This window comes from Anabrus simplex, chromosome 1 (assembly GCF_040414725.1).
Source record: "Anabrus simplex isolate iqAnaSimp1 chromosome 1, ASM4041472v1, whole genome shotgun sequence".
NCBI lineage: Eukaryota > Metazoa > Arthropoda > Insecta > Orthoptera > Tettigoniidae > Anabrus > Anabrus simplex.
In genome coordinates, this window is record NC_090265.1 from 472,518,723 (window position 1) to 472,531,378 (window position 12,656).

General features: G+C 39.0%; 1 protein-coding gene across 1 annotated transcript in view; it reads left to right on the forward strand.

The window, feature by feature from the left end:
- The window catches only part of Ppn (Papilin), a 408,909-nt gene that overhangs the window by 220,235 nt on the left and 176,018 nt on the right, over nt 1-12,656 (forward strand). Inside the window, exon 14 of the mRNA XM_068227548.1 lies at nt 10,549-10,731. Coding sequence (XP_068083649.1) covers nt 10,549-10,731 — 183 coding nt within the window. The remainder of the gene's footprint in view (nt 1-10,548; nt 10,732-12,656) is intronic.

Genomic DNA, 12,656 nt, shown 5'->3' on the forward strand with positions numbered 1-12,656 from the left:
ACATTATTATTATTATTAAAAATATGTAGAAAGGTTTCACTACATTGAAGTATTGTAAAGTAAAATAGAACTGAAAGAAGACAAGCATATCGCACCAACACGTGAGTCTACTTAGTCAGATTCATCCTTGCTACCTTCGGGGTGGCTCCTCTTTCCTTCTGCTACCATAGGCCTCCAAATATGTTCTAATTTATGGTAGTACTGTTGATAGACACCACAGTTATGCCCTGTGCACCAGAAGTGGGTGCGTGACTTTTCTTCTGCACTCGAACAAACAGGCCACAACCTCAGTTTCTTTCCTGGGAGGCGTACCAGCTGATGTTCCATTTCTCCTGAAGGTCCAGGTGGAATGTTGTGAAGAGTCTCTTCATCTACAAGTCCTTTGACAATACTAACCATAAATTCCTCATGTTCAAGGGGTTTGTCGGCATTCAAATTATAGAGTATGTAGGCATCAAAAATTACCATTACCAACAGGTTATAGAATATTTCTTTCCAGTTGAAACGTTTTAGTGACATGACTTTAGAAAAATATGGATATATTTGCGATTTTGAAGTGCACCACTATTTTTCAATTTTCAGACCCATATATATAACTAGAGAAATGATTTTTTTTTTCATTTATGATACTGTAACGTCAATCCATCTTTGCAGACGAAAATACGGACCCATGTTTCCGGAATTCGTTTTATTTCGAATAATTTCCTGTGCGTATTTATTAGTTTCAATCACTGAAAGATTCCAGATACTGTAGCATTGGAGAGAAACAAATAGAAATATGTTAGAGGAGAACAGTTTCTTGGAGGGCAATTTCGTATACCTGGGTTTCGAACCTTGAACTTCTTTTCCACTTTTATTTCTGGCACTGGAGGATAAACTCTTGTCCACTTCGGTTCTGTTTAGTCAACTGCATTACGGTCATTATCATAATTATCATCAGTGGCTGGTTCATTGTGTTCCACATCATCGTCAATATCTGTGTCGAAATCACTTAGCCTAGGCTCATATAACTCGCCACTACCTGACAAATAATTGTCAAAATCATCGCCATTTTCTTCTAAAAATATGTCACTATCACCTTCGCCGTCCAGATCAAACAAACAATTACGAATTTCACTACTTACTGACAATTCACTCATTTTTCGCCACGAAAGCTAATGCACATCAGACAACCACAGCGTACACAACAGAATGACCCTCTGCAAAGCGTTCTCATTTTTCCACGTGTATACCGCACACTCTGTCACACTAAACTACTTCAGAATTGGGCTGTATTTATAGAGTAGAGTTTCCTCTTCAACATGATGCAAAATATGTCTTAAAGATGTTGAGTGTCAAGGCGCTATCTCAAAATTAGTCAGCACTGGCGTAATGCATCTCGATAGCGACTCTGCCGGTTGAGTAATAGGGAAATGAGTCGCGATCGTGATGACTGCCGGTTCCAGGGTTAAGGCAATGATACCTCACATAGCTGCAGCAACAATAGAAAACAATAGAGTTCTTCAGGACATAAACAATGTGTAAATAAACCAAAAAACAGCAGGAAAAGATGAAATCAGACCTCAAATGGTAAGACATACTGGGAAAAGAGGGGGTGATCAGTGGTGAAGAGTAAGTTGGATGAAAACCTCTGTGGTTTCAGACCACACTGTTAGAAGCAAATTTTTAGTAATCGTCAAGTAATTGAGAAATGCTATGAGAGGAATCGACAGTTATGCAAATGTTTCGTAGATATCTTTGTGTTTTGTTTTTTGCTAGTGGCTTTACGTTGCACTCGCACAGATAGGTCTTATGATGACGAAGGGATAGGCAAGGCCTAGGAGTTGGAAGGAAGCAGCCGTGGCCTTAATTAAGGTACAGCCTCAGTATTTGCCTGGTGTGAAAATGGGAAATCACGTAAAACCATCTTCAGGGCTGCCGATAGTGGGATTCGCACCCACTATCTCTCGGATGCAAGCTCACAGCCGCACGTTCCTAACCGCATGGCCAACTCGCCCGGTTTTCATACATCTAGAGAAGACATACAGCTGAGTACCAAGGCCATACTGCAGAATTGTGGAATAAGGAGAAGATTTTTGTAGACAATCAAAGGCATTTAAGTGCTTGTTGCTTGTTGTTTTAAGGGGTCTAATATCGAAGGTCATCGGCCCAAAGGCATTTAAGTTAGCTATCATCAAGCCATAGTGAGGATTGATGGTAGAAACAGTTCTTGGTTCATTGTAGTTGAACGGGTTATAGATGAGACTATAGTCTGTGTCAAATGGGAAGTGTTTTGGTCTCAAGAGGCCATTCAGAATTGCAAGTAACAACTCTCATTATTGTTCCGTATTGAAGATGACGTTAGGCATAGATATCAAGGATAATTTAATAAAAAACCACGTATTCAATACTTTCCACGTTTAATGTGGTTATTATCTACATGATTTTATGTAGACTTATTTAGGTCAGGTACATGTTTCACCCAAACATGTGTATGTTTCTCCCAAACATGTACCTGACCTAAATAAGTCTACATAAAATCATGTAGATAATAACCTACATTAAACGTGGAAAGTATTGAATAGGTGGTTTTTTATTAAATTATCCTTGATATCTATGCCTATTCAGAATTGTCCAACCAAACAGCCGCAATGTTTTCACGGTATCTTGCCCACTGAAAGAGCTGTGCTCTGCGGAAAATATCACTATGTTACATATCACTTGTGCCAGGCCAGAATATTTTTACTTCATGAATGCGTCCAGAATGGAAACAGCTTCTCATTTGACACAGACTATAATCTTTTTCCTTTATTGTTCAGAGTTTTCATGCCTCATTTACTGAAAGGTATGAAATGGCAGGATGGGGTGTAGGCAGTTTGGCTTATGTCAACAACTTGGCCAAAGACTGACTGTGCTGAAATCTTAGAACTCGGAAAGGGATGTAGTATGTATAATATGAAAATTAGCATTTCCAAGACCGGTGCGACGTTGCTTGCGAAGAACTTCGGAGCATTGAGTGTCAGATAGGGAATATGAAAGTGGAACAGGTGGATCATGCAAGTACTTGGGATGTGTATTTTCCCAGTTGATAGCATGCTAAGTTAAGTCAAATCAAGATGTAGGAAACTCAGTGCAGTAAGCTAGCAGTTGTGATCAACAGTATTCTGTAAGAAAGAAAGCGAGTTCTTGGACAAAATTACTTGATACGGATTTGTTTTCAGACTGTCTTTATTGTACGGGAATGAAAGATGGGTAGACTCAGGATATTGTATCCATAAATTGGAACCATCAGGCATGAAAAGTGGCAGAAATGATAGCTGATGCAAACAAGTAGCAACAACAGTTGAAGGGCACTCGCGATGGAAGATCAAGAACTTAAGGGATTAATTCAATGGATGAAGCTATGCAAATGAACTGACTTTGGAGATGGGATCATGTGAGCCAAATGGAGGAGAGATTACCTAGGAGAATAACAGACTTGGCCATTGAGGGGTAAGAGATCTCAAAAATCAAATAAGATCAAAATGAGCTTGGGTGGTTCCAGAGATCCCAAAAATAGATAGGATAAGCTGAAGAAAGTGTTTTTTTCCAATTTGCTTCACATAGCTCTGACACATATAGGACTTACGGTGATGATGGCATAAGAATGGCCTAGGAGTGGGAATGAAGTGGCCGTGGACTTAAGATGCAGCCCCAGCATTTGCCTGGTGTGAAAATGGGAAACAATGGGAAAATCATCTTCAGGGCTGCTGACAGTGAGCTTCAAACCCACTATCTCCCGGTTGCAAGCCCACAGGAGCGTACCACTAACCTCACGGCCAACTCGCCTGGTAAGAGTCTAATGGAGGGGTAAGAGAAGTAAATGGAGACCAAGGCAATGAAAGTTAGACTATGTTTTTATTGACTTGAAAATAAGAGTTATAGAGTTAAACGAAGCCAGAGAATGAGTTCCAAATAAATAATTATAGATGTGCTGATTTAACACATTCACACCCACCATTTGAGTGAGCTATTTAGATGGCTGGCCCAGCTAGTCCAGCTGTTAGTGGCACAGCAAACAACAATGAATTATTTTCACAATAAGTTCTAAACTAAACGAGGTATGGAAACAAAATTTTGCACATACCTTAAGGAAGTCCTCTAGTGTCTCTGGAGGGTGTGGTAGCTAATGTCACACTTTTCTGGGTGAGTGGGAGCACTGCACTTTCCACCAAAATAGCATGTTTCACTAATAATTTTGTTTTTGAAACACTTTTTGCACCGTCTTGAGGGGAATACTTTATTTGATGGTGGAAACTTCAAGAGAATATGTCTTTTCTCTTCCCATACAATGTAGATGGTGGATCCTTGGCCGGTGCCCTTTTTTGGCGGAAAAATTGCAGGTAGTGAACTTAGAGCTGATGAAGTGGAGGGTGCTGAGATAATATGCTTACAATATTGCAATTTCTTTTTATTCCACCTTTTCAATGTGGAATAAAAAAAAATCACAATATTGTAAGCATATTATAGCAAATTTCAATATGGGTCTAATCATAAGATTAGTTACATGTCGGAGAGAGGCGACTGTACTTGTCTGTCCAGTTCACTTGTTTCCTGGAGTAAGTTCCTAACTACTGTCTGCATGAAATTCAGGAATGTTATTGTTTTTTGAGGATTTGAGTTCTAAAAGAGCCAAAATGTGTTAAAAAGTGAGCAGTACAGTAAACGAAAGGAAACCTTTTTTGGCCACTTTACTGTTTTCCTCATAAAAGAATAGAGTGCCAAGTACTGGTCTTCAGTATCAACACCATTGCACGAGTTGATTATAGTCAGTTACAGATTCTGGTTTCAGTTGTTCTTTTCCAGATTTGTTTGTTTCAACCATTTCTACCATAGTAATAACCTTTTTGTCTCTCCAAGAAACAAGCAATACATCCTCATCCCTCCTGAAAGTCACTTCACCCCATTTGAGAATTACCTGGTGTTCTTTAAGATCTTTTGGTACACCTCTATTTGACCATATTGTTCCACATATGGCAATGTTCTGTTTCCGTAATCATTTCACGAGTCCAACACTGTTGTAATAATTATCTATATATACTGTATACCCCTGACCAAGTTAATTTTCAAGCAGCTGGAAAACTGTGCTTTGTAAATTGTGACTCACAAACCATCTTCACTAAAATCCCATATTTTATTATTTTACCAGGGTTGTATACATGGAATCTTAGGCACCCTCTCCAGGCTAGCATTCCCTCATCCAGAGCAATTTTCTGTTTGGGAGTGTAAAGCTCTGTAAATCTGTCACAAAATTTCTGTAAAATGGGTCTAATTTTATATAATCTGTCAGTGCTGTGCTCATATTCGCTGCTGTCACTAAAGTGGAGAAATGACAGGATACTTTCAAAACAAGTTTGTGACATGGTATTTGTCTAAGATAACATTCTAAAAGAATTTAACTGTGTAAAGTCCACTGGTTCAGTACACGTTCGCCATTTGATAAATGGTCTGTCTAAAAAGCTACATAGGACATGTTTCAACCTAGCCTAGAGGTCATCATCAGCTAAAATAACACAGGGATGAAAGACATCTATGTACAAAAACAGTGATGCATAAAAAACTTGAGATAAAACACAATCAACAAATGCAATGAAAATCTATGTTTAAAATATACATAGCTTCAATCTTGGATTAATTTAGTTGTAACAGGTGTAGGTCCAACCATATTTAATACAACTATTGGTTGGCTGGATGAAATACTTAAAATTGTGAAAACTGTTAAATGTTGTTCTATTTGTCATGTTTCTGGAAACGGAGTGAATTTTAAAAATCCGTAACATTTCTTCATGGAGAATACAAGTATACCTAGGATCTAAAAGTGGAAACAAAATGCCGAGTGTGAGAATGAAAAAATTAAGTAGAAGTAAAAAATCATATGAACAGTCGCAAAATATTACTCGCTTCCTCTTTCCTCCAGCTCTGTGCTTGTATAGATCAGGTTGAGTCCGTGTTAACCTCCACACTGACTGGCGACTGTTCTGATGTGTTGGGAGGAGGAAACAGCGGGTGAGGGGAGGAGAGTGAGTGGAAGGATGGGAGGACTAACCTGTAATGAATGTTGTGACAGACTTAATTGAGCTTTGCTTCAGATCTTTCTCAATTATTGTGTCAACCAGAATGTTCAGTTTTTTCTTGGATTTCGTTAAGATTATGGATGGATTGGATTTTTTATCAAGGTTTATATAAATATTTTCTGAAATATGTAATAAAGTTCCCTTATTGGTTATATGTGGGATTCTAGATCTTTATCTCTGGCGGATCATGAGTGATTGTGATCTTTCATGTGTTCACTCATAGCAGAAAATCTTCTGTATTTAGCTGCAGTAAAATGTTCTTAGTAGCGGATTTGAAAGTTCCTCCCAGTCTGTCCGATATAACTGGCGTCACACTGGTTACACATCAACTTGTAGACCCCTGATTGCAAATGTTTATTCAATTTGTTAAGTGGGTTTGTGTTATAGAAAAGTTTAGAAGTAGTGTTGTTAGTTCTAAAGGAGACATTGAGGTTCTGTTTTATAAAAATGTTTGAGATTTAGTATAGGTTATTGCTGTTGAAAGTGAAGGTGACAAAGTCAGTATTCTCTTTCTTTCATTTAAGTGTGGTAGTGGGTTTATTTTTTATCTTATTGAGAATTCTGCCAACAAAATTGCTATTAAACCCATTAAGGTGTGCTAAAATGTGGATGGTGTTAATTTCTTTCATATAATCTTTCCTGAGCATAGGAATGTTCAAGGCTCTATACAGTGTGATTCAGCAGCCTCTTCCAATATTGTTTGCTGAAGCCCAACTAACGTGCACATGGTTATAGAGATGCTATTCCCCTTTAGACGTACTGTATGGTACTAATGTTCAGCGAGCCCATTTTGCACATAATTTTGAATCCTAGTGAAATGTTATATCATCCTTTCACAAAACATGATGCTTTGAAATCCTGTAAGAATGTCTTTTTACCATGTAACTATGTTAATGTGTTGTGCCTCATGACCGGGTGTAACAAAGAAGGGAATCAATGCATAAAACTAGGTAACAGTGCAGTATTGATGTCTTAAACACCGAGCCAGATGGCGTATGTACTCTGCTCTCGTCGTACTATCAGCATGTTTTCAGCAGTGTAGCATTACAGATGTGGTTAGGTGCTCACCTAGCAATCAACGGAATATGCCAGAGGCGGTTCGAATCCTGCATCGTTCACATATTTTTGCATCGGTATGATATTGGAATACATAAACACAGGCCCACGTTTGCCACATTCAAACAGTATAATGACGCTGTTACTCATCTTGTGCCCTGCACATACTCCACTGGTTAGGGCCTGAATGTACTGTAATCTCTGCTGTAATTCACAGGTTTTCCACAGAGGTATAGATTGATATGCTCCTCACTTATGGGGAAGCAAGACAAAATGCATGCAAGGCACTACTTCTGTACCAGGAACAGTATCCCAGCAGGCGACACCCGGTTGCTACGACATTCCACCATGTTGAAAGACGCCTAAGGACAGCAGGCGTGATTTCCAGCCAGCCACCAGTCCGTGATAGGCCCGTTACATCGGGTGAAACAGAAGAGGCCGTTCTTGAGGCAGCTCGTAATAATCCACATATCAGTACAAGGGCGATTGCATGACAGGTGAATACCAGCCAGCCGTCTGTCTGGTGAATACTGCATGAACATAAATTTCACCCATCCCATCTTGAGCTACACCAAGAGCTCCATGGGCGGGATTTTTAAGCTCGAATGGAGTTCTATCAGTGGCTATTAGACAGCCTGGACAATTCGTATCGCATGTCTTGTTCTCAGATGAATCGCACTTCCACAATAATAGGAACATCAATCGCCACAACATGCACTATTGGAGTCTGGACAATCCTCACTCGGTGTGACAGGCAGCCCATCAAGTACTATGGGGAGTGAATGTTTGGTGTGGAATCTTAGGGGATCACCTGATTAGACCTTATTTCTTTGAGGGCCATTGTACCGGCCCAAGCTACCTGCACTTTCTGCATCAGGAACTCCCACTGCTGCTGGAGATGTGCCCTTGCATGATCGTTTGACGATGTGGTTGAAACAGCATGGACCTCCATCACATTCGACTTTGCCCGTACGTAACCATCTGAACGAAGAACTGTCAGGGAAATGGATAGGACGAAGAGGCCCTTTTTCTTGGCCAGCCAGATCACTGGATTTAACACCATTAGACTTCTTGTGATTTGAAGAATGCAGTTTACATTCAAGCACCGGAAAACTCCGACCAGCACCAGTAACTCATCACGGATGCCTGCCGAGCAATTACACCTGGAATGTTTCAGCACACAAGATGAGATATTGGGACACCAGATCCGAATGTGCATAAACCAAAACAGTCATCACATTGAGCATTTGCTGCGATAAAACATTGTCAGGGCAGTTGTGTTCCTATTATTTCTGGTCTGTATGTATCTGGCCTGCTAACTAATCGGCCCTTCTTAGAGCCACAAACACATTTATTCACACACAATTTGCATGAATGTGGGTATTGGACTTACGTTGCCATGGTACGAATTAAACAAATATTTCAAAAATTTGTAATCTTCGCCCCTGACTCGAACCTCTCACCTGACATGCAACTTTACCAACTACACTATGGTTCCATATGGCACACTGGCAGCTTATAACAAGTAGTAGGTTTACTGCGGTCACAATATAAATTTAGTGTTTCGCTGGCGTGTCAGGTACACGCAGGTCTTCCAGTATTTAATACAAGTATAATATTACGGCATCCTATCATGGTGAGGCAGTAAATACCAAGATATCTGGTTGTGTTGTCTGAGCATACCAGCAGGGCAGATGTTTTCAGGATGGAATGAATATTGTGGGTTGCATAAAACTACATTGGAAGGGGTGGCTGAATCACGTAGTATATCATACTTAAAAAAAAAAAAAAAAAGCCTTTTTGTGAGAGCCAGGATGCAGTGAATATTGTCTGATCATGTTGGCTGTCTGGGTAGATTTTCTGAAGATTTCATTTTTAGATGGTTGTCGCTTCTCTAATTTTAAGATCTAGAAAATTTAAAGATCTATCTGTTTCAGATTCAACTGTGAATTTTATGTAGGGGTCACAAGTATTTATCTTATTAAGGAGGGTTGTACTTTCAGTGATACATTGATCAATAATGGTGAAAATATCATCTACATATCTTGACCAATGGAATATACCTGGTGAATTGTTGAGTATCTTGGTCGTTACATGGTTTTTGAGAAAATAGGAGTGGAGAAAATTGGATCTTCTGTCCATCACATTCTGAGAGATGGTTTACTAATGATGCTAGTAGTGATCATCAAATCCAGGAATTGTCTCATTTCTGAAACCTTCACCGGACTCCAGGTTTGTGTAAGAGAGTGTTTAGAGAAGGGACATGATGCACCACTGATTACCTGACTGGCATACAGATTTGTTTGCTTGCACAGGTATTCGAGAAATTCAGCTGTGAGAAATAGATTTACAAATGACATCTCGTTAAGAGTTTTGTATTTCAATATTTAGACCTGGTTTAGCTGTAAATGGTGTAGCAGGGGAGGGCAAAATAAGGGCGAACCTTCAGGTACTGTGCTTTCTGTCACGTGTCCAGGAGAATCTTCTTCACTGTCATCACTTTCACTTAGTTGAGAAATTAGTTCATCACTTGAGTCTTCATTGAATAGGATGTCGGCAATTTCGTCAACACTTATATTGTCCCTAAACGCCATGGTTACACTTCAGAATATGAGTGTGCAGTACATACGCTTGTGCAATCACAAAAGAACTATGCAGCTAGCTTGGCCAGCACTAGCCTTTGTTCAGAAACTGAATTTAAAAAATGTATTGGAAGGGAAAATCTCCAAGGCTATGTGGTTTCTTGTGAGTAGAAGCAGGTAGAAGCATTCATAAGGGTATTACCTTCATCTCTGTCACACATATTTGTGACAAAAATAAACCACAACTGCATAGGAATGGCTGCAATTCAAAGTTGCGCTTATCCGGGCTACCTCTGATATGGTGAAATGAAATGGCGTATGGCTTTTAGTGTCGGAAGTGTCCGAGGATATGTTCGGCTCACCAGGTGCAGGTCTTTTGATTTAGCGCCCGTAGGCGACCTGCGCGTCATGATGAGAATGAAATGATGATGAAGAGGACACACACCCCCAGCCCCCGTGCCAGAGAAATTAACCAATTAAGGTTAAAATTCCCACCCTTGCTAGGAATCAGACCCGGACCCTTATGACCAAAGACCAGCACGCTAACCATTTAACCATGGAGCAGTGCAGAGCATGGACACACGCTGTAGGCAATAACTCGGATACGGGTATGAATGTTTTAATTCACAGAGCCCTGTAGACTGAATATGGAAAGGTGCAATAGTCTACAATGATTATGTATGTATGTATGTATGTATGTATGTATGTATGTAATGTAATGTAATGTAATGTAATGTATGTATTAAAAGTGCCTTTTTATTGATAATTTTCTTATCATGTATGTAATTTAACATACCATTCTCTCTGTACAATGACAGTGCTCTGCAGATTGTGGCACCGGTATTAAAACACGTAAAGTGTTCTGTGGGTCATTTGATGGAGAGAGTGTGAAGAGAGCTGACAACACCTTGTGCAACCCTGCTAAGAAGTATGAAGCAACTGCTAACTGTACTGGGAAGGAGGAATGTCCAGGACAGTGGTTTGCTGGTCCTTGGAGTCAGGTAAGTTTCATACACTTCAAAAGTGTCTTTGCGGATGAATGTTTCTGATTATTATATTGATTTGAGGAAGTACATTAACTAACTTTCATTACAACTTTCTTAATAACAATTTGAATATGTTTCATTGTCAGAACAAAGAAACATTGTTATTTCTAGCCTGTAAAAATCACAGACGATGATGTCACATCATACACATAGCAGTTGGATTATCCGTTACTGACGATTTCAATGTAATGCCCTTGAATTTTAATATAAAATGTCACATGTCTGTTCATTTTCTCATAGTAAAGAACAAGATGTAAACAATTTTATAGTAACATCTTTGTCAAACCACTAGGAATTATTATTATTATTATTATTATTATTATTATTATTATTATTATTATTATTATTATTTAATTAATTAATTAATAATACACCCTATGAACAATAACAATAGCGATAACAGTGAAAGATTACATTCTCACTTGAATCTTATATAGGCCTACCTACTTTCTTTGAACCAAGAATTCATTCTGTCATAAGCATTTACTGCATAAATATCTGTCACAATCTTTCCTTGATGTATCTCACAGGATCGTCAACACTATTGCTTCAGAACTCTCTCAAATACCACTTTTACAATTACAAATCTGTCTATTCCTATTGTAGCTTTCTGAATTACATACAGCACTGTCCTTGTTTTCTAAAAATTGGCAAAGTACTGACAGTCTCACGCCTAGTTGACCCAGGTTCAGTTCCTGGCTTTTTTTTTTTTTCCTGGCTTCACCACAATTTGAAGACTAGTGTGAGAGTCTAGTATAGGAAGTAATCAGCTTCACTAGCATAACTGGGAAGAGATTTTATTTAAAATCCAATTCTTAGTCACCCAAGGCCGGCCCCGTGGTTCAGGGGTAGCGTGCCTGCCTCTTACCCGGAGGCCCCGGGTTCGATTCCCGGCCAGGTCAGGGATTTTTACCTGGACCTGAGGGCTGGTTCGAGGTCCACTCAGCCTACGTGATTAGAATTGAGGAGCTATCTGACAGTGAGATGGCGGCCCCGGTCTAGAAAACCAAGAATAACGGCCGAGAGGATTCGTCGTGCTGACCACACGACACCTCGTAATCTGCAGGCCTTCGGGCTGAGCAGCGGTCGCTTGGTAGGCCAAGGCCCTTCAAGGGCTGTAGTGCCATGGGGTTTGGTTTGGTTTGGTTTAGTCACCCAAGAAGTGCTATGCTTCATCTCTCAGTGAATGCTAGGGTGATGTACAACAGTTGCTTCCTCCTCACTTCTAGGCCTTATTAATTGTAAATACATATGCATGTCATAAGACAGATCCTGTGAACTGGGGTGAATCTGATAGAAAATTAGGAATATTTTTAAAATATTCCATTCAGTGCAGTTAGATTGAAATGTAAATTGGATATTTTTACTATTTAACTTTAATGATGTTAGATTCACAAATTTACTTATATTTCATTCATACTTCCACTTATTATTTAAATTTGATTGTTGATCGGTTTTTACTCACAAGGTGGCATAAATCCCATCACTAACCTATTTTGTATGTAAGAATGTAATCAATCTACTAATGTGTGAATTCAATCACTGTTTTGAATTTATGAAAAATATTTAATATTTACAACAATGTAGCCTATTCAATTTTATTAACATTTTAATCATCATCATGTAACCTTTCCAGTGTGCTGGGTATGGTGGTGTTGAACAAGCTTTTACTAGCTTAATTACAGCCTTAATTTTTAAAATTAGCACAATACGCTTATAACTAACAGTAGTGATATAAAAAAATATTTAAATTATGAATGGTTCCCAAATAAATCTAAAATGCATGAGTTTCAAGTGCTAAAAGAATATACCAGTACTGTCAACATGAAGGATAATTTACTCAATATCATGGTAATAATTTACAACTTATAAATCTCCTT